We start from the raw sequence: 26,558 nt of genomic DNA, 5'->3' as shown, positions 1-26,558 counted from the left end.
CACCTTAATCTCTAGTCATCTGGCTTGCAGTCACTGCCATGTATCCCCTTTTCATATTTCCCTCTGCTTCAAACACAGTAGGGGAATGATAGCTGAGTGAGTTGTGCGCCCCTCCTACACTGCGCCCTGAGGCTGGAACCTCTCTCGCCTTGGCCCGGCCTTTCCAGAAGGGGGCAGGCTTGGGCTTGAAAAGACATCAGAGAAGACAGACTCAGCTATAATGATTCATGAGCAAAGCCAGACTGAATGCTCAGTCGGGGATTTTATCAGGGCTGATAACAGGCAGACTGAGCAGTGAAGGATGAAGCAGAGAGCAGGGTAGGTGTTTTCTCTAATGTTCCCACTGATCTATATGGTAAATACATGAGGGTGCTTCGTCTTTGGTTCACTTTAATGGTGCCCATACATGGTACAATGAAACATTCGACTTTCCCGTTTATTTGACCTAAAAAACTGAATAGTGAAAATCGCAAAGGAAATTGTTTTTTTTTTTTTTTAATCGAGGAAAAAAACAAACGATTATTCATTGTTTTGCTAAAAATCTGATCGGGCATGTTGGAAAAATCTGCGTTATTGTGAAATGGTAAAGTGTATTTATTGTACACTAGCTGATTGCCCGACGTTGCCCGGGTATGTATTTGACTGGTGTTGGCTCCACCTACTTTTTCTAACCCTAACACCCAATTACTCACTGACCAAGTTTGTGAGCTTTGCAGTCTTTGGTATCAATAATTTGCATTGAAATGAAACAAATCTGAATGGCTGTGTGTGGCTCCACCCCCTTTTCTGAATTTGAACCCCAGTCACCCAATAACCAACTGTACCAGGTTTGAGGCCTGTGCCATTAACAGTTTAAGAATGGTAGCAATTAAATATTCCCTTTGAAAAGCAACAGGTGAAGTTTGATTCACTTTTGTAGACTCCACCCACTTTTTTGAATATTAATCCCAGTCACCCATTGACCAACTGTGCAAAGTTTAAAAACCCTGCCATTAACAGAATGGCTGCAGTTTACATTTTCCCAGTGAAATTTGTATTTGTCTCCACCCACTGATGACCCGGCATTGCCCGGGTATGTATTTGACTGGTGTTGGCTCCGCCCACTTTCTAACCCTAACACCCAAACAGTCAATGACCAAGTTTGTGAGCTTTGGGGTCTTTGGCATCAATAATTTGTATATTCCCATAGAAATTAAACAAATCAGATTCGCGGTTTGTGGCTCTGCCCCTCTCCAGCATTTGAACCCCAGTCACCCAATGACCAACTGTAGCAGGTTTGAGGCATCTGCTATTAACAGTGTAAAAATGGCAGCAATTTAAATATTCCACTTGAAAATCAACAGGGGAATTTTGATTGGCTATTATAGGCTCCACCCACTTCCCTGAATATTAATCTCAGTCACTCAGTGACCATCTGGGCAAAGATTGGGAACCCTGAAATAAACAGTGTAAGAAGGGCTGCAGTTTACACTTTCCCAGTGAATGTTGTTTTTGGCTCCGCCCACTTTTTGTAACCTGGACACAAAGTCACTACTCAATGCCCAAGTTTGTGAGTTTTGGGGTCCATGGCATCAATAATTTGTATTTTCCCATGAAATGAAACAAATCTGATTCACTGTTTGTGGCTCTGTCCCCTTTACTGAATTTGAACCTCAGTGACCCAATGACCAACTGTACCAGGTATGAGGCTTGTGCCATAAGTGCAAGAATGGAAGCAATTTTAATATTCTCCTTGAAAAGTGACATGTGATTTTTGATTGGCATTTTTTAGGCTCCACCCACTTTTCTGAATATTAATCCCAGTAACCAGCTATGCTAAGTTTGAGAATTAACAGTGAAGAAGGGCTGCAGTTTACAATTTCATAGAAAAATCTGTTTTTAACTCCACCCACTTTTTGTAACCTGGACACACAGCCACTGACCAAGTTTGTGAGCTTTTGGGTTCCTGGCATCAGAATTTTGTGCTAATGGAAGCAGTTTATGCAGCAAAGAAATCTGGCTCCGCCCTTTGCTGAATTTGAACCCCAAACACTTAACGACCGACTGTTGCAGGTTTGAGGCCTCTGCTATTAACAGTGTGAGAATGGCTGCAGTTTCAATATTCCCCTTGAAAATCAATAGGGGAATGTTGATTGGCTCTCGTAGGCTCCACCTGCTTTTCCTAATATTAATCCTAGTCACCCAGTGACCAACTGTGTTAAGTTTGAGAACCCTGCCATTAACAGTGTAAGAAAAGCTGCAGTTTACATTTCCCCATGTAAAAAGTTAGTTGTTTTTGGCTCCGCCCACTATTTCTAATGTTGACATACAGTCACTTAATGACCAAGTTTATGAGCTTTGGTGTCTTTGGCATCAATAAGTTGCATTTTACCATTGAAATCAAACAAATCTGATTGGCTGTTTTTGGCCCGCTCCCTTTAGAATTTAAACCCCAGTCTCCCAGTGACTGACTGTAGCAGATGTTAGGCCTCTGCCATTAAGAGTGAATGAATGGCAGCAATGTAAATATTCCCCTTGAAAATCAATAAGTACATTTTGATTGGCTGTTGTAGGCTCCACCCACATTTCTGAATATTCATCCCAGTCACCCAGTGGCCAATTGTGTAAAGTTTGGGAACCCTGCAATGTAAAAAAACCCTGAAATGTAAAAAAAAAGGTGAATTTTGATTGGCTGCTGTAGGCTCCACCCACTTTTCTGAATATTAGTCCCAGTCACCCAGTGGCCAACTGTGTCACGTTTGAGAACCCTGCCAATAACAGAATGGCTGAAATCAATCTAACAAATCTGATTGGCTGTTTGTGGCTCCACCCCTTTAGTGATTTTGGACCCCAGTCACCCAATGACTGACTGTATCAGGTTTGAGGCCTCTGCCACTAACAGTGTAAGAATGGTAGCAATGTGAATATTCCCCTTGAAAATCAATAAGTACATTTTGATTGGCTGTTGTAGGCTCCACCTACATTTCTGAATATTCATCCCAGTCACCCAGTGGCCAATTGTGTAAAGTTTGGGAACCCTGCAATGTAAAAAATGAAGTTGTTGCCACCGCCCACTTTTTCTAACCTTGACATACTGTCACTCAATTATCAAGTTTATCAGCTTTGGGGTCCTTGGTATCAATACTTTGTATATTCCCATTGAAAAATAAACAAATCTGGCTGTTTGTGGCTCCGCCCCCTTCCTGAATTTGGACCCTAGTCACCCAGTGACCAACTGTACCAGGTTTGAGGCATCTGCTTTTACCAGTATAAGAGAATGGTAGCAGATGAAATATTTCCTTTGAAAATCAACAGGTGAATTTTTATTGGCTGTTGTAGGCTCCACCCACCTTCCAAAATCTTAATCTGTCACCCAATGACCAACTGTGCAAAGTTTGAGAACACTGCCATTAACGGTGTAAGAATGGCTGCAGTTTATATTTTCCCAGTCAGTTGTTTTGGCTCCGCCCACTTTTTGTAACCTTGACACACAGTCACTCAATGACCAAGTTTGTGAGCTTTCAGGTTCCTGGCATCAAAAATGTGTGAATGGAAGCAGTTTATCCACCAAGGCAATCTGATTGGCTGTATGTGGCCCCACCCCTTTAGTGAATTTGGACCTCAGTCACCCAATGACCGACTGTAGCAAGTTTGAAGCCTCTGCCATTAAAAGTGTAAGAATAGCAGCAGTTTAAATATTCCCCTTGAAAATCAATATGTGAATTTTGATTGGCTGTTGTAGGCTCCACCCATTTTCTTGAATCTTAAAAACCACTTCGCATTCCTGGGTTTTTACCCCCTTCAGATTCCTGACAATTTTGATACTCAGCTGTGTTGCTTTTAATACAGTAATAACTTTTTAATTACTTATGCTATCTAATTGAAACATGTGGTGTTTTTTTCAGGACAATCTAGGCTTTCTCTCAGTAATATTGTTTCCAAGCAATTATTTTATTTCATATGCATATGACAAGGAAAAACAGATGTAAAAGCAGAAAATATACATTTTTGTCACTTTTCACCCTGCCTAATTTTCACATGACAAGTGATTTTGATATAAAACACTTCAAAAAATGTTCTTTGGCCCTTCCTGGTTAAAATGATGTGCTATAGGCCTTATTTTGTTACTAGCTGACCACGTAGTGGGCCTTTATAAGAGACCTGCGTACTTGGATTTTTGAAGGGCATTTTTTTCGCTTTCCTTTTTATAGCGTCAAGCTTCCTTCACAGAGTCCTATGTGTGTCAGAACAGAAAATAAGTACTACAAGTGCCACCATTTTGAAAAGTAGAGATCCAGGGCTATACAAAGATGGGTATATTGTGTCCGTTACATTTTTGTGGTTTTGCTGAAAATTGCACAAATGTGACCACTTGTTTGAAAATAAATATTTTTTTGACTGTTGGTGACAGTTTGTCGCTAAGCATTTTTAAAGTGACAGGTGCCTCTGAAATAAAACACTGGAAAATGTATTCTTCAGCTTCTCACAATGAAAATGATGTGCCATAGGCCTTATTTTGTTACTAGATGATCACGTAGTTGACCATTATATTCAGCCTGTGCAGGAGCAGCAGAAAGAATTTGTGGCCCCTTCATCCGCCATTGTCAATATAGTATCCTATGCAGGGCAAATGGCAACATCCACTGCAGAGACTGCATAGCCACTATGTGCTGATAAATCAAATATAAAATGAAATGAAATATCCACTGCATTTTGCCAGCTTTCGCTGTTTCCACCAGGCACCACGTGGAGGTAGCAGCAATGCCTAGCTCTTTTTTTTTTTTTTTTTTACTTTTTTTGTCTTTTTACTTTTCTTAAACACGTTTTTTTTATTGTTTGATATTCATTTGTGTATAACTGCAACATAAAAAAAAACCATGAACAAAATACAGTCATAAACAATGACCAACTATAAAAATAAGAATATAATGTGGTGGCCCGCTGGGAATGGTGGCCCTTAATTAATGGCACATGCCTTAGGCTGCCCCTGGTCTATTTTCTTTATTTTTGGAAAAGTTTTTTTTTTTCAAATAGAGCTGGTGGCTACAGAATTTTTTTTTGGGAGATAGGCATGGTTCTAATAATTGGTGACCGTATGGTATATTTTATAACACGGAGTAAAGCAGAGGCCTGGGTGGGAGGGACAATCTGGACAGTAATATCTTGTGTCCCTTCTTATTTGATGTTTGGCACACACTTTGCACCTCTTCTGAGGATATTTTTTCAGGGGATTAGGAGGAAGTGCTTCCATAAAGTGCCTGTCGCAGAGTCTGACTATGTCTTCGCACTGGGATTGGTCACTGCGTACTGGTGTTGTGCCAGATCCAAAAAGGAAAGATGCAATGATCTGTTCCTGGAACTGCAGGTATGACCCGGTATTGCCTGCTTTTCTGTATGCCACATGGGCGTTGAACATTGCCATTTGCAGCAAATAAATCCCTACCTTCTTGTACCAGGATTTAGTTTTTCTAGCTACCAAATATGGGGCCAACATCTGGTCGGACAGATCCACTGCTCCCATATGCTTGTTGTAGTCATCAATCGCAATAGGCTTGACAGTCTCTGATTGGCGAGACGTCACTAACACTGTGCCCTCTGTGTGCATGGTGGAAAGCATAAGCACATCTTTTTTGTCCTTGTATTTTAGTGCCAGGACTTCATTGCTGCGCAGACTACAAGTCTCCCCCTTTTTCAATTTTTTTTTCAGGACTTCTTGCGGAAAGCCTTTTCGGTTTGCCCTGATGGTACCACAGGCAACGGTGTCAGCCGAAAAAAGAAATTTAAAAAGTGGCAAGCTGGTGTAGAAATTGTCTACAAATAGATGATACCCCTTATTTAGTAAGGGGGTCATGAGGTCCACCACAATTTTTCCATTGGCTCCCATATCTGCTGGGCACCCCTCTGGCTGTAGCATGCTATCTCGCCCCTCATAGATGCGAAATGCAAAGGTGTACCCTGATCCGCTTTCGCAAAGCTTATAGAGCTTTACCCCATACCTGGCTCGTTTACTGGGGATGAATTGTTTGAATCCAAGCCGGCCATGAAATGGCATTAGAGATTCGTCAATTGCAATTTCTCTTCCTGGCACACACATTTCACTGAATTTTAAATTAAGGTGATTTATAAGCGGCCTTAATTTAAAAAGCCGGTCTCTGCCTGCATTGTCTGGACTCTTGTTTTGACTATTGTCATTGAAATGCAGAAATCTCATGATCATCTGATAACGCAGCTTTGGCATAGTTGATGAGTACAGAGGGGTGTGGTGTATGGGATTTGTACTCCAGTACATTGCGAGCTGCGATTTTTTTTGTTAGCCCCATGTTGAAAGTTAGGCCTAGAAACACTTTCAACTCAGACAAGTTTGTTGGTGTCCATTTCCGGGTATAAGTGGACCTGGGGTGGGACTCAATGAATTGAGAGGCATACAAATTTGTCTGCTCGACAATAAATTGCAAAAAGTCGTCATTGACGAATTGCTGGAAAAAATCGACTGGTGACATATTCCCTGTCATGTCAACCATTAAGCCACTGTTTGCAATGAAAGGAGGGATTTGGGGTGCTTGCATGTTTGGCGGTACCCACAGTAGGTGTGACATGTCCAGTGGTACTTGCTGACTTTGCTGCTGGCTGCTAGCCCCTGGAGCACTAGTGCCATCTAAAATGTCCATTGGTTCCTGAGGACTTTGCTGCTGGCTGCCTGCCCCTGGAGCACTAGTGCCTGCTGTGCTCCCTCCTCTGCGATCTGATGACGCCTGTGTCTCAGAGTCGCTGCCACTGGGAACTGATGCAGTGACAACAGGATGCACAGTAGCAACTCTTGCCTGCTCTGATGGCCCTTCACCTTCATCAGAGCTGGAGTCGCCGTCTGACAGCGGGTCGGAATGTTCAACCGGCAGCCATTCTTCGCCGTCAGATTCGCAGTCAGATTCTTCGTCGCTGCCGCTGATTTCCATCAAGGCAACGATCTCCTGTTCTGTGTATCGCCTCTTTGCCATTTTTTATAAATAGGGTACAGAACAAGATAAAGAGATAATAGATAGAAAGATTTTTTTTTTTTTTTTTTATATATATGAATGAGGATGAGGAAAGTGCTGGGAATGGAAGTAGAAGAGAGGAAGGTGATGTGAGGGGGAGAGAGATGAGATCAGAAGATCAGATCATCAGATGACGATCAACTGATCAATAAGGGGTCAGCAAACTAAAACACTAATAGGGGGGGGGGAGGGGGGCAGTATAAAAAGGGCCTAGGACAGCTAGATCAGCTAGATTAGTACAGTGTGATCAGTACAGTGTACTGAACACACAAGGGATAGTTAGGCTGGGAAGGGGTTAAAAACAGAAATCAAATATAATTTATTTTCACAGTGGATCCACACAGCTCACACAGCTCTGCACACAAGCTGCTCCACCTCAGATCTCACACTGACGAGAGATCTGAGGCTTCAGCAGCTTTAGGTGGCAACAATGTAATGTTTACATTGTCACAGTGTGAATGAGAGCTGCCATTGGCTATGGCAGCTGTCATTCACAGTAAAAACGATCTCATTGGTTCTGTGAACTTCTGTTCACATGCACCAATGAGAGGATCGCGCGGGCGCGCACAGCGCTGCTTAGACTGCAGGACGTGAGTTTCACGTCTGGGAATGCAGGCAGGGACAGAGCATGACGTGAAACTCACGTCCAGGAATGCTAATTGGTTAATCACATTCACCCAGTGACCAAGTGTGGCAAGTTTGAGAACCCTGCGATTAACAGTCTAAGAATGGCTGCAGTTTACATTTTCCCATTTAAGATGAACAGCTGAAATTTGATTGGCTGTTTTATGCTCCTCCCACTTTTCCTGGATTCGTAACTTCGGTCACCAAGTGACCAACTGTGCCAAGTGTGGGGACTCTGGCTTGATTACTGTGAGAATGGCAGCCTTTTACATTTTTTTCCATTGACTTGAATGGGTGAAATCTGATTTGCTGTTTGTAGCTCCGCCCAGGTGTGCAGGGGGGCCGCGAGACCCCCAGAACATATCATCCCAGGTAGTAAGGGATCTGTATACCAAGTTTCGTTCAAATCGGTCAAGCCGTTTTCGAGTGATACATACATACATACATACACACACACACGCAATACTACTAGCTAAAACCAACTTTTTCTTCATATTCGATCGTTTTTCTCGAATTCTCAGAAAAATTTGATGGCACCGCGAAAAGAATTTTAAAAACTATTTGACCAAATGGAATAATCGATCTATTTTCTCTTATTGAAAAAAATTGTACCGTGTATGGGCACCATAAATGGGAATTATATGAAATGTTTTCTTGTTGTTAATATGTTACCTTTCCATTCAGTGTTCAGCCAGTTGTGACATTCCGGAACTGACAGACGCTGGTGTCGCATGTTGTCAGCCCGATAGCTGTACTCTGAGGAGTATGGACTGCCAAGAAACCTCCTACTTTGCTGCAGGAATCATTCGCTATATTAACCCTCCTGGCGGTATAAAAAAATACGCCAGGAGGCAGCGCGGCAGTTTTTGTTTTATTTTTTTTTCCTATATCATGTAGCGAGCCCAGGGCTCGCTACATGATAGCCGCTGCTCAGCGGCATCCCCCCGCCCTCTTCGATCGCCTTCGGCGATCTCCGATCAGGAAATCCCGTTCAAGAACGGGATTTCCTGGAGGGCTTCCCCCGTCGCCATGGCGACGGGGCGGAATGACGTCACTGACGTCGGGTCGTCATTGGGAGTCCCGGGCCACCCCTCGGCGCTGCCGGGCACTGATTGGCCAGGCAGCGCACGGGGTCTGGGGGGGGGGGCCGCGCGCCGCACCGTATAGCGGCGATCGGGCGCGCGGCGGCGGCGATCAGGGTGCTGGCGCAGCTAGCAAAGTGCTAGCTGCGTCCAGCAAAAAAAAAATTAAACAAATCGGCCCAGCAGGGCCTGAGCGGCACCCTCCGGTGGCTTACCCCGAACTAAGTTCGGGGTTACCGCCAAGAAGGTTAAAGGGAACCCAAGGTGAAAGTGATATGAAGGCTGCCATATTTATTTCCTTGTAAACCATGCCAGTTGTCTGACATACATAGTGTCTGAGACAAAACCCTGGAACAAGCATATGGCTAATCCAGTCAGAGTACCTGATCTGCTGCATGCTTGTTCAGGGTCTATGGCTAAAAGTATTAGAGGCACAGGATCAGGAGGACAGTCAGGCAACTGGTGTTGTTTAAAAGGAAATATGGCAACTCTCACCTCAGTGTTTTTTTTTTAAAGGGACTCCGAGCACCTCTCATGGGCATGCCTTTAAGACTCCGACCAGTACTGCTAAGTACTTAAAGATGTATACCTTCTGTAGCTTGTGCTCTTTCATTTGATGCCTGAATCGCTATTCTACACCAAATAGTTTTAGTTCAATTTAAAAATCGCGGCTGCTATATTATAACTTCCGGGTCACCCCTGTCTTCTCTGTTAGAGAAGTGCATCACTGAATGAAGCAGGAAGAGGAAGTGACACGCATGGCCATTGCAAGAGGCTCCTCCAGAGGGGTTATAGCACGACTTTGTTGGAAATCGTCTGGCTTAAAGGAAACGGCCAAGCTGTACAAAAATACAGCCTGCACAGTAGAGACCCGATGACGTCACGTACACCACGTGACCCGTGCAGTGGAGCGCACATGAAGCCAACCTGGCGAGGTCGGCTTCTTCAGCGCAGGACACCGGGAGTGAGAGGAGCTGCGGCGAGGGCACAGAACGACTGCCAGGGGCTGGAGGAAGCCCCAGGTAAGTGGAGTTTTTTTTGTTGTTGTTGTTTTTTGTCAGCTTGGACCTTTGTTATCTCTGATAAGGCGTGTTAACTCGGATAAGGCATGCTATTTGTCTTAGTGAATCAAGCCCTATATGAGAAATAAGCTCCATTGAAATAACTGGATGGATATCCTCACATAGAAAGCAAGATATACAGGGGGCATGTATCCCAGGAAATGCATACTAAAAACAAAAATAAATATCTATACAGTCTACCCTGTAAAGCCAATAGGTACGCTACTAAATGAATAGGAATGAATACAGGAAATAAACTTAGAATAATACAACACAGCATCAACAGAAATAAAAATAAGGGTAATTTTTTTTTTTTTAAGCACGTGTGTTTTTCACACACCCGCTGATGTACGAGAGAGACACCTACCTGCTGTATATACACCCACCCCTATCGCTCTGTCAGTCAGATGTGGCTTCCTGTGTCCTTAGTTCCCCCTGCAGATCAGTCAGTTCAGAGATTCCCATGGGGAGCCTCCTGCCTGATGTGTGGTGAGTGGAGAGGGGGTATCGCACTACACACAGGAAGCTATTAGTACAGAAGTCCTCACATCCCTTCAGCATTATCTGACTCAGGACTTCACTTATCATAAAGTCAATAGAAACCTTCAGTCAGGCAATACAGCCGACTTCTGCACAATGGCTCTGACTATAGACTCTTTGTTGTCTGGAGGAAATACTGCCCTCCACCATCAGATAGCAAGGTAAATTATTAATATTCACCCTGATAGACTCAGGGGAGGAAAAAGGCACGCAAATGGTGATACAACTGTGTTTAAAAGCAGGTAAAAAAAGAAGGTTGAGGTGGCTTTCCTCAAATGACAAATTCATATATAAGATTCACAAATTTTATTAAACACAGGCAACGTGTTTCGTGGGTCCTCACCCTCTTCCTCAGGCCTTATATTTGTTGTCATTTGAGGCAAGCCACCTCAACCTTTTCCTTTAACTGTTTCTGTTATATCACCATTTGGGCGCCTCTTTCCCCTTGTGTTACCCACCCTCCTTTGGGAGGGGTGTTCTGTTTTTGTAAGGTGTTCTCCCACCCTTACAAACAACTTGGAACTCTTTGCTAGGAGTGCACCGCGTCCATTGCCTCTGGACACCTGAGTGGAGTCGGGGTTGTTGATCTCCACTAGTGATGTGGCGAACTGTACGCATCGAACAGGCCATGGGGAATGACCTCGGGGTAATTTCCGCATTTGTCATATTACGCATGGACGCTTTCCCAGCGGAAGCGCATCCTTGATTGCCCACCTGCAGCTGGGAGTGCGCTGCGCATGCACATGACGTCACGCAGAGCAATCCCGGCTGCAGACGAGCAATCAAGGACGCTGCGAAAGCGTCTGCGCAGTAATACGTAATAGGACAAATGCGGAAATGACCCTGAGGTCATTCCCCATGGCCAGTTCGCTGCGAACAATTCGGGCCATCTCTAATCTCCACCTGCCTTCAATGGTTGGTTGCCCACCTGCAACCTTAGTTTGTGAGGACCACTCTCTACTCCAATCGGCTCCTTTTTGTGATCTACTACACCATTGGGGCTCCTGTGTTCTTTCTCTCAGGGTGTCCCTCTTTGATCACCCCACACAGCTGCTCCGATGGACTGTTTCCATGGATACCGCCGAAGCCACTCTATATTAAATCAGATTTAAAGCGGTCCTAAACTCAGATCTTCCTCTCTGCTCTAAAAGATAAGCAGCAGCATAATAACCTTTAAAGAAAAAGCTGATACAAATCCTGCAATAAATGTGCAGAGTGTCTACTGTTGCTTTCATGGAAGCAGACCTATTGCTAACATCCTGTGTTTACAAATTAGCTGCTCTGTCAAGGCAGTCAGCTGAGAGAGCAAATTACAGTTGTGATTAGACACAGATGAAGGGGAATTAGACAGGCTAAACTCTCTAAATACATACAGGGTGCATTTCTCTGTTTTCCTTCTGTACTGTGCAAGAGTTCAGGTCCACTTTAAGCACAAGTCTGAAGGTGTCCACTAATGATGCAGTCTTCCCTGTACAGTTCTACCAGATCAATGTAGTAGAAGGGTAAACTGGGCAGCACGGTGGCATAGTGGTTAGCGCCCTCGCCTTGCAGCGCTGGGTCCCCGATTCAAATCCCAGCCAGGTCAACATCTGCAAAGAGTTTATATGTTCTCCCCGTGTCTGCGTGGGTTTCCTCCAGGCACCCTGGTTTCCTCCCACACCCCAAAAACATACAGATAAGTTCATTGGCTTTCCCCTAAATTGGCCCTTGACTACGATACATGCACTACACGATACATACATAGACATGTGACTATGGTAGAGACTAGATTGTGAGCTCCTCTGAGGGACAGTTAGTGACAAGACAATAGACTCTGTACAGCGCTAGGGAAGATGTCGGCGCTATATAAGTACTAAATAATGATAAACTGAGCGACTTTACTTTGCATGGATACTGTAGGTAGTCCCTTATATTGAGGTGCCCATTAACGGTACAATATTTTCATCAGATGTGATCTTTTGCCGCAATATTTATAATCGTATTGTACAGAAAACAGCTCAGCGTTAGGTAGAAATCGATGTAAAACGGTTCTATGGAACTGAAAATTCCATCGATCTGAAAGTTGAATTTTACAATTGTATCTGAAGAGAGAAAATACCCTAATCGACTCCTTTATGGGAACAATCGATTTATTTTCAATTGTAAAACATGTATCGAAACATCGCATTTGATGAAAAAAATTGTACAGTTTATGGGCACCTTAGCATATATGCGGTAAGATTGTGCAATCAAGATTGTATCATTAGTGATGATGTAAAATAGTAAGATACCAACCAGCCTCCCTACTCGCTTGCACACTATTTTGTCAGTTCAACTCAGCAAATGCCGTTCACTGAAATACTTTTCAAAACAAAGAAAACCCTGAGTACCCCCATGAGGAGATGGACTGGTCGGTTCTATCAGATTTTAACTGCTTACTTTTTTACTGGAGTGGTCCTTTAATAAACACTGCTTCCTGTCTGTTTCCATTCATCAGTCAACATTAAAGGACACTCGAGGCGAAAATAAACTAATGAAATAAACAATTGTATCCATCTTCCTTCTCCTAAAAATGACTTTTTAAGATATTCCACGGTTTTATGTTATGTTTAAATCTACTTTTTAAGTTTTAACTTTTTTATTGTTTTTGCTCAATGACACATTCATTGAAGTATGCCAGAGATAAAATTTATGAACGAGTGCTCCTTTTTATCTCTTTCCTGCTCTAAGAAGCCATTTTCTGCTAGGAAAGTGTTTTATAGTCAGAATTTCTTATCAGTGAGGGTCACACTGTAGTCACTTCCTGTCTGAGTCAGGACTGAGTCAGCCACTTACATACCTGATATTTAACTTTTTCAGGCAGAGAAAGAAAAAAGGAATGCAGCATAGTTATTAGTGTGTTTTGGCACTGTGCATACCCATGTCTATCGCGCTTTGCTAGCTGCATGTTTCTCCGCTCGCCGCTGATCCGCAGCTACCTGCCGCGTAATAGGGCCCCCCCCCCCCCAGGGCCCTGTGCGCAGCCTGGCCAATCAGTGGCAGGCACCGCTGGGGGGGGAAGGATCGGGACTCCCTATGATGTCACAAAGTCGATGACATCATGCTGTTCCTCGCCATGGCGACGGGGGAAGCCCTGAAGGAAATCCCGTTCAGAACGGGATGTCCTGATGGGCATGATCGCTGCCGGCGTTCGGAAGGGTGGGTGGGAATCGGCAGGGGGGGGGGGGGGGGGTTCATGTAGCTAGCTACATGATTTTAAAAAAAAAAATAGGTTTAAAAAACCACGCACGGCCTTGCGGCTGCGCAGAATCAGAATGCCAAGGACTCGGAGGTTAATTAAACAGCCTCTGAAGTCTAATTTTTTTTCCATGTTTTTTTTTTTTTTTATGTAATCATGTTTAGCAGTATAGCCTAAAGGGAATCGCTGCATTCCCGACGAAAAACGAGGGTTTATTAATAGAGAAAAAGCCCTGCAAAGCTTTCGGGCTCGCAGGGCTTTACTTCCTAGAAGAGGCAGAGCTTTGAGCTGTAGCTCTGCCTCCTCCGCTGTCAATCTCTGCCGATCGCTGCCTCGTCCCGCCCCTCGGAGATCCGCGGCGATTGATTGCGGAGAGGCAGAGCTACAGCACAAAGCTCCGCCTCTCCAGGGCAGCACAATCTGTGACCTGCAAAGTAGTGGAGCTTTGCAGGGCTATTTCTCTATTAATAAACCCTCGTTTTTCGGCGGGATTGCGGCAATTCCCTTTAGGCTATAATGCTAAACATGATTACATTGGAAAAAATATGGAAAAAATTAGACTTCAGAGTCTCTTTAAGTGCCGCTTCGGTAATGAAGTGATAGCTCTGTGCCGGGCCTGTGTGTGTACAGTATGTGGTTGGGGGGGGGGGGGGGGGGGGGCGGGGGGGTATACCGGTGCTTGTCATGGGGTGTATACCGGTGCTTGACATGGGGGCCTCCTGGCTGTATTCACATTATGCCTTTCACAAAAATTGGTGTGGTCATACATTCAAATAACTATTTTGTTTATTAGACCTTTCTTCTTTCTTTTGTTTTCCAGGCTGTCTTAAAGATGACCGCATTGTGTTCTGGACTTGGATGTACTCCACGTATTTCATGGAGAAGTGGGCGCCGCGGCAGGACGACATGCTCTTCTACGTGCGGCGGAAGCTGGCCTATGTCGCCAGCGACGGCATCGATGGAAAAAAGGTGACTAGCAGAGGATTGCCGCGCAGGGTAAATCTTAGAAAACCGTCTTCGTTGTCTGTTCATTTTATTTATTACGTCACCTCGTTTATTTCCTCTGGATCCGACCCTAAACGTTCCATTTTATGTCTTTGTGTAAAGCTGGACTCTGCGTTTAAAGGGTTTTTTTAAACAAAATCTGGTTTGGCTCCGCCTTGTTACGCTCAGATTCTGATTATAATTTAAGGGGGAGTTTCATGAAATGCCATTGAAGCGAGTGATAAAGTGCGCACGAAATGAGTGATATGGAGGCTGCCAGATTTATTTACTTTTAAACTATACCAGTTGCCTGGCAGTCTTGCTGATCTTTCTGGCTTCTCCCATACAGCATACTTGGTGTCTAGTGGTCCCCCCCCCCCCCCATCCCCCACCTCTTTACAGTGTATACAAGCTGTATTTAAAGAGACTCTGAAGCGAGAATAAATCTCGCTTCAGAGCTTATATTCAGCAGGGGCATGTGTGCCCCTGCTAAAACGCCGCTATCCCACGGCTGAACGGGGGTCCCTTACCCCCCAAAACCCCCCTTGCAAAATCTACGACCAACTTGGTCGTAGATTTTGCTGCTGTTGAGGCAGGGCTAATGGCTGCAGCCCTGCCTCTCAGTGCCGTCTATCAGCGGCGCATCGCCGCCTCTCCCCCGCCCCTCTCAGTGAAGGAAGACTGAGAGGGGCGGGGGAGAGGCGGAGATATGCGCTGATAGACGCGTGTGAGGCAGGGCTGCGTGCATTAGCCCTGCCTCAAACAAGAAGAGATCCCTGTGAGTAGACGAGGGGATTTGGGGGTAAGAGACCCCCGTTCAGCCGCGGGATAGCGGCGTTTTAGCAGGGGCACACATTACCCTGCTGAATATAAGAGCTGAAGCGAGTTTTATACTCGCTTCAGTCTCTCTTTAAGGTCCCAGTTGTGTTTCTTGTCAGATAGTGGAGGAGGAAGCTGGATTAGTAACTACTTTCATACAGGTGTTCCCAAGAGAAAGAGTCTCATGATGAGGTTAGATGAGGGGACTGGAACGCAGTGACAGGTGCACTTTGGAATCTTATGAATAGAAATGCAGCTGTGTGAGGCTGGAGATGACTTGGCAGTTTGGAATAAAGTCTTGTGATCTGTAACTCTCGCCCATGTTGGGGTATTTCTGGAGACAGAGCCCCTCTGTGTGGAGTCCCCCTGAACCGTTATTGGTGTTTGGGGTTCCTCTCACCATGGTTACACAGCTCAGCGGCTTTCTAATCCTCCAATCCCAGAAGAATTCTTATGAATGTTGGGAATTTTGGGCTTTTCTGTATTTTTTTTGGCAAGGTCTGAATAGAAACGGCATTAGTACCGCCCAGATCAGGAGGCCTCCCAGCAGTCACGTCTCACGAATAGGTTACGGCCAGAACCCGATGTCTGAACTTTTCAGGTTGTGGCCGGGCAAAACTAGGAGTGGCCGCCTTACTACGGCCAATGTAAGAAATGAAAAAAAGATTTCAGTAATCCCCGGCGGACGCCTTATACTCGCTATGACAAATGAAGCCGCCTTCCTGGCTCTGGCTCCTCCCCCCATCCTCCTATTTAGCTCTGGCAGCCGTGGACACGCGCTTCCCACCCAGAGTCATACGTCGTGGCAGGGAAGCAGAGCGTGAATGCTGCAGACATTGCTTCTGCCGGCACCCGCTCTGCAGGAGGGGGACAGGGGGAGGAGCCAGAGCCGAGAAGCCGGCTTTATTTGTCACATTGAAACAGTAATTGGGCAGCTGCCGGGAATCTCTGAAATCTTAATTTCCTACATTGGTCACAGTGAGAAGGCCACTTCTAGTTTTGCCTGGCCAGCACTTGAAGTGGCCAGCCTTCGGGTTCTGGCTGTAATTCTAATAGGGTTGGGTCTGCGGAAGGAGCGAGTCTGCAAAAAGGGTCTGTTTATGTCTTAATGGTGACTCTACCTTTTTAAAGAACACCTGAAATGAGACACCTGAAGAGAGAGGGCTATATAGTCTGTCTAATTTCCCCTCATCTGTAACTAATCACCATTGTAATTTGATATCTCAGCTATTCCAGATCAGGAATCTCCTCTGCCATGGCAAAGCAGCTAATTTGTAAACACAGGATGTTAACCCTATGTCTGCTTCCATGAAAGCAGGAAGTAGACACACTGCAGATTTATTGCAGGATTTCTATCAGTTTGTAACAAAAATGTTTTTCTTTAAAGGTTATTATGCTGTTGCGGATCTTTTAGAGCAGAAAGGAAGTAAAGAATAAACATGGCAGCTTCCATATCCCTCTCACTGGTGGGATATTTCACAGAGAGACCAGAATGCCCACTCTGATTGGCTGACATCAGCCTTATTATTAGCCTGCGTTGTCTCGCCTGGTCTCTGAGCTCCTCTCCTGTGTAATGTGCACAGAGCTGGCTTAGGAAGGATGGGATTGTTAAACTGATCTGACAGATTTAGGTGACGGGATTTTCCGTGCTGTGGCTATTGTGGAGTTTAGTGGAGTGTTTTCTACCCCTGAAAAAGCTGAAAACCTCACATCGCCTGTCTCGTCTGACTGGATCTGTTAGAATGAGATGTATGTGTGCCAATAGCAAACTCAGAATTCTGCTGCATGACTTCACCTATCTCTGTGCTGCTAGTTTACTATCAGTACAGGCACAGAGTAACAGCTTATACCAGCCTTTCTCAACCTTTCTACCCTGGAGGAACCCTGCAAATAACTTTGGGATATCAGGGAACCCCTGCAAACAATTTTTTTATCTCGATGAACCCCTACATTTATTTTGCAGGAGGCATGGTTTTTAAAAGTATGGGTAGCTGTTTATTTCACTACCCCTATTACACTGCCACTCATTATACTGTCTCCTGTGCCCCCAATTTAGTGCTTCTAGTTACAGTACCACCTATTATAGTGTGCTCTATTATACTTCCCCCACGATGGGGGAAAATGCCAAGGAACCCCTGCAGAGTATTCAAGGAACCCTGGTTGAGAAAGCCTGGCTTATACTGTACATACTGGAGGTAGCAGCGATCAGCACACACTGCAGCTAGTTTACTATCAGTACAGGCACAGAGTAACAGCTTATACTGTATATACTGGAGGCAACAGCGATCAGCACACACTGCAGCTAGCTTACTATCAGTACAGGCACAGAGTAACAGCTTATACTGTATATACTGGAGGCAACAGCGATCAGCACACACTGCAGCTAGTTTACTATCAGTACAGGCACAGAGTAACAGCTTATACTGTATATACTGGAGGCAACAGCGATAAGCACACACTGCAGCTAGTTTACGATCAGTACAGGCACAGAGTAACAGCTTATACTGTATATACTGGAGGCAACAGCGATCAGCACACACTGCAGCTAGTTTACGATCAGTACAGGCACAGAGTAACAGCTTATACTGTATATACTGGAGGCAACAGCGATAAGCACACACTGCAGCTAGTTTACGATCAGTACAGGCACAGAGTAACAGCTTATACTGTATATACTGGAGGCAACAGCGATCAGCACACACTGCAGCTAGTTTACGATCAGTACAGGCACAGAGTAACAGCTTATACTGTATATACTGGAGGCAACAGCGATCAGCACACACTGCAGCTAGTTTACTATCAGTACAGGCACAGAGTAACAGCTTATACTGTATATACTGGAGGCAACAGCGATCAGCACACACTGCAGCTAGTTTACTATCAGTACAGGCACAGAGTAACAGCTTATACTGTATATACTGGAGGCAACAGCGATCAGCACACACTGCAGCTAGTTTACTATCAGTACAGGCACAGAGTAACAGCTTATACTGTACATACTGGAGGTAGCAGAGATCAGCACACACTGCAGCTAGTTTACTATCAGTACAGGCACAGAGTAACAGCTTATAGTGTACATACTGGAGGCAACAGCGATCAGCACACACTGCAGCTAGTTTACTATCAGTACAGGCACAGAGTAACAGCTTATACTGTACATACTGGAGGTAGCAGAGATCAGCACACACTGCAGCTAGTTTACTATCAGTACAGGCACAGAGTAACAGCTTATAGTGTACATACTGGAGGCAACAGCGATCAGCACACACTGCAGCTAGTTTACTATCAGTACAGGCACAGAGTAACAGCTTATACTGTACATACTGGAGGTAGCAGAGATCATCACACACTGCAGCTAGTTTACTATCAGTACAGGCACAGAGTAACAGCTTATAGTGTACATACTGGAGGCAACAGCGATCAGCACACACTGCAGCTAGTTTACTATCAGTACAGGCACAAAGTAACAGCTTATACTGTACACACTGGAGGCAACAGCGATCAGCACACACTGCAGCTAGTTTACTATCAGTACAGGCAGAGAGTAACTGCTTATACTGCACATACTGGGGGTAGCAGAGATCAGCACACACTGCAGCTAGTTTACTATCATTACAGGCACAGAGTAACAGCTTATACTGTACATACTGGAGGCAGCAGAGATAAGCACACACTGCAGCTAGCTTACTATCAGTACAGGCATAGAGTGACAGCTTATACTGTACATACAGGAGGCAGCAGTGATCAGCACACGCTACAGCTAGTTTACCTCTATTTACAAACAGGCAATGAGCCAGGAATCAGAGGTCACGTGTGGAGAGGTGCATTGCTGCATAACAAGTTTCTCCATTTAATTTTAGTACCAAATGCAATACATATAATTTTTACAAACTTTCATAGCTGGGAATTAGCAGGGTTAGTGTTGGGTGTGTTTGTTTCCCTGAGCTGTTATTTCCAGCTTTGCTGGCCTTTTTCTTGCCCTCTCCCCTCATCTGCTATTCCGGTGGTCTCCAGCAGGTGGAGGTGGAGGTCTATCGAAAGGACTCTAAGAAGCTGCCGGGACTAGGGGACCCCGACATCGATTGGGAGGAGAGCGTCTATCTGAACCTCATTCTGCAGAAGGTCAGTGGTGTCTGTGTCTGGAAGGGGGGCCGGGAAAAAAATAAATGGAGAAAATCTGCCACCTCAGAGTTCAGATACACATCAAGCAAGCCGTGCTACTGTATGATGTAACCCAGGTAGGGGTCGCAAGCTCCTCCCATCTAATAACGATCATTACACTTCACATGGAGAAACATGCTGTAATATTACACGCCGTCTCACGTGCTAATATTACTAATATAAATGTTCCGTCATTGCCTGCTTGTCGTGAATGTGTAAGCTGAAGTAGCAATTTTATCAGTTCACATAATCATTACATATTGGTGCACTCTCTCTAACGTACATCCTGCCCAGTTACATCTGGTAAAGTCTGGTACACACTTCCAATTATGATTGGTCAATCATTGACCGATTTTACACCTTCATGTAGTATGAGGGTCCAGAGATATTGAATACTATGAGCAGCCTTTGTAGGTAAACACTTGTACTACATGGTAACTTTGGGCAGTGATTGGTCAATCATAATTGAAAGTCTGCACCAGGCTTTATCCTAGGTACACACGATACAATTTTCTTACAGATTTATTTGCCAGATCGATTTTTTTTCCTAACATTTTTGATCTGAATTTTGATCGATGTTCCGATCGATTTCCATAGAAGTGAGTGGAAAATCGATCGAAATTCAGATCGGACATGTTGGAAAAAATGGAACTGGCAGGTAAATCTGCCAGAAGATTGTATGGTGTGTGTACCTGGCATTACTCTCCCCTGCGTGAGTAATCTGCAGTCACCAGGCTGACGCACCCGATAGGCCCTGTGCTGCGATCTGTGACACGGCTGTAGTACGGTAAGAAATGGGAAATGTTTACACAGTTCCTGGTGGTGCAGAAATCAGACTGGAGTAAATGGCTTTTTATTGTTATATTCAGTTTAAAGAGAACCAGAGACAAAGCACCCTCATGTATCTCTTTATATAATTTCCCTGTTTCTCTGCGTCCGTCATGTCCCTGTGTCAGTGCTTTTTTTTTACTGTGCATGTGCAGGGAGGGACGCAGAGACACCGAGGAGAGCTGAGGGAGGACGGCGCCAGAGGTGGTGGGCGTGTGCGGGCGCGCATGGCGGTTGCGTGCGCGCGGAGGGTGCAAGCGTGCATGCACAGTTAAAGACCTTGCCTGTTTCGGGCTAAGTTCACTAGTTTTACCATCTATATCAGTGAGAACATTACAGAAAATACCTACTCTGCTCTCTTTTTTTATTATTCACTGCTCAGCTTGCTTCTTATCAGCCCTGATAAAATCCCCGACTGAGCATTCAGTCTAGCTTTGCTCAGGAATCATTATAGCAGAGCCAGAAGGGGACAGGCTTGGGCTTGAAAATACATCAGAGAAGACAGACAAAGCTATAATGATTCCTGAGCAAAGCCAGACTGAATGCTCAGTCATGGATTTTATCAGGGCTGATAACAAGCAGGCTGAGCAGTGAAGGATGTAACAGAGAGCAGGGTAGGTGTTTTCTCTAATGTTCCCACTGATATATATGGTAAAATATGGGGGTCCTTCGTCTCTGGTTCACTTTAAATTTGTAGTATGGTGTTTTTTTATCACCTGTGTCCTTCTTCTGCATTGGTGACTCTGCCCATGTGGCTGCTGTGGGGACCGTTTCTATAGGAGGAGTTTCAGTTCCCGTTTTGCTGGCAGATGTTTCTCGTATTACAGAAGTGAGACTGAAACTCGCTCTAATTATATCTTCCTTACATTGTCCAGCGCGAGAGTGAAGGAATTGACTAGCGGATCGTTTTGTCAAATTTTAAATGTCAGAACAATAACTACGACTAGATGTCAGATTCCTCTTTAGCTGCAGAAATCCCCCGTGTTTGTTCAGTTGTTCAGCTCAGGACATTTTGGGGATTTTGGTAAATAACCTTTTGCTGCCTTTTGGGTATTTGTTGCAAATGCCATGTGGGTGTGTCAGCCTGCTGCCACCACTAGGGGGTGTGGAAGTACAGGAAGGGTTGGTTCACAAAGGGGCACATTTCAGCAGCGTTTCTGTTCTTTGCCAATTGCTGGCAATCAGGAAAGAATTGGCAAAGTGTTGTAACAATGAGGCTCCACCTCCTGTCAGATTCCTTGGTCAACATGTAAAGGTGTCCACATAAGATACAATAAAATGATCCAATTTTACAGCAATTAGATGAAAACGATAGTTTCTATGTAAAACTCGTAGCTTTTTTTTGTTGTTCGAAAATAATTCTGATTGGATTTCCCATTTTTTTTTTTTTCTTGATTGGGAGTGGCGGACATTTTTGATCAATTTTTTGCAAGATTGTTAGGTGTGTGGTAGATTGATAATTTCGTAATGTAACGACACAAGCAAGATTTAAAGTGGATCCGAGATAAACTTTACTCATTGCATAATTGTGTTCCTTTCATATAGTTAATAGGGCATGCCTCAAGCCAAATACTTTTTTTTGTTTTGTTTTAATACTTTAATACTCTATAAACTAAACAAGACTCGCCCACAGCTTTTCACAGTGCCTTTGGCATTTTCAGGCAGTAGCAAGGGCTTATGGGAGCTCAGTCTGGGCAGGAGGAGGAAGGGGAGGTATTACTAGCCATTGATTTCAGAGGCAGAGGGGAGGAGGGAGAAGGAGAGGGGACTGAATTTTACACACAGGCAAGCTGATAGCATCTCCAGCCCTTCAGCCTGTGACAATGTGACAAACAGAATATGGCTGCCCTCATTGTATCACAGGAATAAATAATCATAAACTGCTGAAGCTGTTTGCAGACAGATATGGAATGTTATTTCAGAATGTTATTATTGTATAAAAATGTTATTATTTTATATGCTGTGTAAACTAAACTTTAGATAACATATATAGACAAGTTACTTGTTGTAGTTAGTTTTTCATCTCTAGTCCGCTTTAAGAGTTTGCAATCCATTTTTTTTTTCATAATTGGGGAAAAATTGAACATACCTGTTACATTGGTCAGATTTCTCAAATGTTACAATCCATCAGAAAAATTGATCCTAAATCTTGAATTGAAGAGATGCAAAAAAATGTATAGTGTTTGCTCACTTTCAGATAGAATTTGATTGGATGTAAAGATGGCTCAGCTTTTTTTTAAGCTGATTATTGTGTATAATGTGAATTTAATGGTATTGCTGTGTGGTTGTAGCTGGACTACATGGTGACGTGCGCGGTGTGCACACGATCGGACGCGGGGGACATCCACATTCATAAGAAGAAATCCCAGGTGAGTCATCCTCGCTTCCGTTAATTTTTGTATATCCTTCCTCCTGAATTTGTGCTCCTATAACCTGTAACCTATAACCCTATAACCTGCGCCGTGCAGCCTTCACAGGAGCGAGCCGTGATTTTATTTATGTTGTTGGGTTTAGAAATTTGTTATTTTGTTTTTCCTCCTGAGATTAAAGTGGATCCGAGATAAACTTTTACTCATTGCATAATTGTGTTCCTTTCATATAGTTTATAGGGCATTCCTCAAGCCAAATACTTTTTTTTGTTTTAATACTTTAATTCCCTATAAACTAAACAAGCCTCACCCACAGCTTCTACAGAGTGCCTTGGCACTGTAGCAGGGGCTTATGGGAGCTCAGTCTGGGCAGGAGGAGGTGTTAATAGCCAGAGGTTTCAGAGGCAGAGCGGGAGGAGAGGGGAGTGGAAGATTTCACAGGCTGAGGGCTGGAGATACAAGGCAGCTTGCCTGTGTGTAATGTGACAAATAGAACATGGCCACTCTCATTGTATCAAAGGAATAAATAATCATAAACTGTTGAAGCTGTCTGTAGCTAGATTTGCTGTGTAAACTAAATCTAAACTTTAGATAAGATATATAGACAAGTTACTTGTTATAGTTAGTTTTTCATCTCGGATCCGCTTTAACCTGTTAACAGTCACAAACGAGTTTCCTCATTTTAAGATAATACACTGCTTTTTTTTTTTTTTCAGCCAGCTGTAAATTATTTGCTTGCTTTGATCTCTCTCTCCAAGCAGAAAACATAGAAACTGATAGCAGAAGTCTGTTATTGTCTCACACTGCCCCCTAGTGACAAGTGGCCATGAATACACATTCAAGCAGTACTAAGTAGAAGCTAGGAAATCTAACAGAGAAGAAATTTTAAAAAAAGTGCTAAAATAAATTGGCCTGGAGCACTTGCAAGCCTCTAAATAAATTGACTGCGGGTTAAGTTATATTTATATATATATATATATTTATATATATATTTATATATATATATATATATATATATATATATATATATATATATATATATATATATATATATATATATATATATATATATATATATATATATATATATATATATATATATATATATATATATATATATATATATATATATATATATAATATAAAACGCTGATGTGAACCGGGCCGAAAAGAATGAGAATGTCTGTTGCACGTCTGGAATGAGTCTGATCTGATCTCTTTATTGCTTTCCAGCAAGTCTTCGCCTCTCCGAGTAAACATCCGATGGACAGTAAAGGGGAGGAGTCGAAGATCAGCTACCCCAATATCTTCTTCATGATTGACAACTTCGAAGAGGTAATCTCTGCATTCCTTGCTTCATGGCGTCCGCGAATCAGCGGAGGGCCGCCTCCTGATCGAAGTGCATTCTCCTCAATGGCTCAGAGGGGGTCACCTGTGATTGTTACTATATGGATATTATTTGTGCATCTACCCCTACAAATGATAAATAGTGTATATTCACCAAAATTAACCCAACGTACAAGTCATGAGACCAATAGTCACGCGTTTCTGAATCAGTTATACAAGCAGAGTGCAGCGTCCCCATCCTCCTTCAGACATCTGTTGTGTGGTTTAATTCCCTCCCCCGTGACTATAGTTAGGGAGTCTTCACCCTATTGGGTGTATTTACTGAACTGCAGTAAGTAGTATAATATGCATGACGTCTTACCGCACAAAGAGAAGAGCTTAATGCATTGCATCTGTTGTATTGCGTTTCCCTCATGTTCTGCTTAAAGTGGATCCGAGGTGAACTTTTACTCATTGCATAATTGTGTTCCTTTCCTATTATTTATAGAGCATTCCTCAAGCCAAATACTGTTTGTTTTAATACTCTAATTCCCTATAAACTATAAACCACGCCCACAGGTTTTCAGAGAGCCTTTGCAGTAGCAAGGGCTCATGGGAGCTCAGTCTGGGCAGGAGGAGGAGGTATTACTAGCCATTGATTTCAGATGCAGAGGGGAGGAGGGAGGAGGGGCGATTAGGTTTTTTTTCACAGGTTGAGTGCTGAAGATGCATATAAGCCTGTCTCTGTGTAATGTTTACAAACAACATGGCTGCTGTCGTAAGAAATAATCATTTTCTTTTAAAGCTGTTTGCAGCTAGATTTGATGTGTAAACTATCTAAACTGTAGATAAGATATGTAGACAAATTTCTTGTTATAGTTAGTTTTTCATCTCGGATCCGCTTTAAAGCAGTTTAGTGTATTTACCCCTATGTGTGTTATGTTATAACATAACTAATGAACTCATGGCATTGCATTGTCTATGGGCCACTCTCACACTACATTGAATAAAAGGAAACTGAAGTGAGAGGAACACAGAGGCTGCCATCTTCATTCCCTTATAAACTATGCCAGTTCCCTGGCTGTCATGACAGAAATGTGCCTTCTTAAAGCAGAAGGTATTTGTGATTATTCAGGTTGGAGTGAGTATATGAGATGTCTCCCACAATGCACCACTGCTGAAATGCAAATCGTGCCTTTGATGTCCCTGTAAGCTAGCCACACCTCCAGATCCGCTGGAATGGCAATGATGTGTCAGCTTGTTAACTGTACAGAGCCACGCTAAGCCAACATGCATACAGACTGTTTCAGACTGGTTGGTCCTCATCAGTACATGGCATGTGGATCAGTGCGGCGATTCGTCGGTAAGCGTCGTTTTGGGGTCCTTAAGGGGCCAGAGACTGCTGGTACGAAAGTAGTTAAAACAAAACGTATTTGCGAGTATTCAGGTTGGAGTGAGCATTTCAGGTGTACCACAGTGCTTAACTGCTGAATATGCAAATTATCAGCAGTGATGCATCGTATGCTCACTCCAACCTGAATTATCGCAACTACCTTCTGTTTCAGGAAGACAAACTTCTTTTGCATAATGTTTTAGCTTTTTAGTCCTTTGTAGCCCCCTTACACACTCATTCTTCTGGTTCACCATGAGCTTGCTGGGTAGTCTGTAACTCTGGGTGTCAGTCTATGCCTCTGGGCGTGCCCCGCTGACATGTGTCTGAGGATGAGCCCATCAATGTGTGACTCTGTCCCGCAGGTGTTCAGCGATATGTCGGTCGGAGAAGGCGAGATGGTTTGTGTCGAATTAGTGGCCAGCGATAAAACCAACACATTTCAAGGCGTGATATTCCAGGGATCCATCCGCTACGAGGCGCTGAAGAAGGTCTACGATAACCGGGTAGGTGTGGCTTCCTCTTAAAGGGGAAACTCTGCAAAGTGTCATCGGATTGGGCAATTAGCAGAATAATATTTGTAATTGATGCAAATTGAAAATGTTGTGCTATCCACCAATAGCTGAACACGCTCCTGATCTCTGGCTTTTTCCAGCTGGCCTATAGAAATGATTTAGGAGATGAGCAGATAAAAAGGTTATTTGCGTTGCATCTTCAAGGACAATAGTGGTGTCTTTAAATACAGTAAACTGTTTTGTTGTGTGTGTGTGTTTTTTTTTTTTTTTTTTTAATGCGATTGTTTCTTTTGATTGAATCTTCTTGAGATTGAAATGTCTGTGGCCAGCTTGGAGGCATCAGCGCTGTTGATTATTTAAAGTGTACCTGAGATGTTATTAATGTGTATGTTTATACTTACCTGGGGCTTCCTCCAGTGAAGCGGGTGGTTTTGGCGCACGGCACTCAGCACCGAGTGTTGGGAACTGGGTGCCCCATAGCAGTCATGTTATGCTGTGCGAGGTGCATAAGGATAATTTGGGGCTCTGCCGTTCGCCGGACCCTCATTCGCTCTGAGTTGAGATGACTTGGAGGGGGAATAGTAGCACAGCAGCACACATCTATGTGCGCTCCTCCATCCCCATGAGGT

At 43.8% G+C, this 26,558-nt stretch overlaps 1 protein-coding gene across 4 annotated transcripts in view; it reads left to right on the top strand.

The window, feature by feature from the left end:
• The window catches only part of KIAA0930 (KIAA0930 ortholog), a 66,314-nt gene that overhangs the window by 26,608 nt on the left and 13,148 nt on the right, over positions 1-26,558 (top strand). Inside the window, exons 2-6 of one of the 4 annotated variants that reach the window (XM_068273076.1) lie at positions 14,358-14,506; positions 19,358-19,462; positions 22,621-22,698; positions 23,932-24,033; positions 25,780-25,920. In XM_068273076.1, coding sequence (XP_068129177.1) covers positions 14,358-14,506; positions 19,358-19,462; positions 22,621-22,698; positions 23,932-24,033; positions 25,780-25,920 — 575 coding nt within the window. Of the gene's footprint in view, positions 1-14,357; positions 14,534-19,354; positions 19,463-22,620; positions 22,699-23,931; positions 24,034-25,779; positions 25,921-26,558 lie in introns of all 4 variants that reach the window. The other 3 variants (XM_068273075.1, XM_068273074.1, XM_068273073.1) reach the window with 3 other exon arrangements.

Source organism: Hyperolius riggenbachi, chromosome 3 (assembly GCF_040937935.1).
Source record: "Hyperolius riggenbachi isolate aHypRig1 chromosome 3, aHypRig1.pri, whole genome shotgun sequence".
Classification (NCBI taxonomy): Eukaryota; Metazoa; Chordata; class Amphibia; order Anura; family Hyperoliidae; genus Hyperolius; species Hyperolius riggenbachi.
This window is presented reverse-complemented; position numbering and strand designations above follow the sequence as displayed.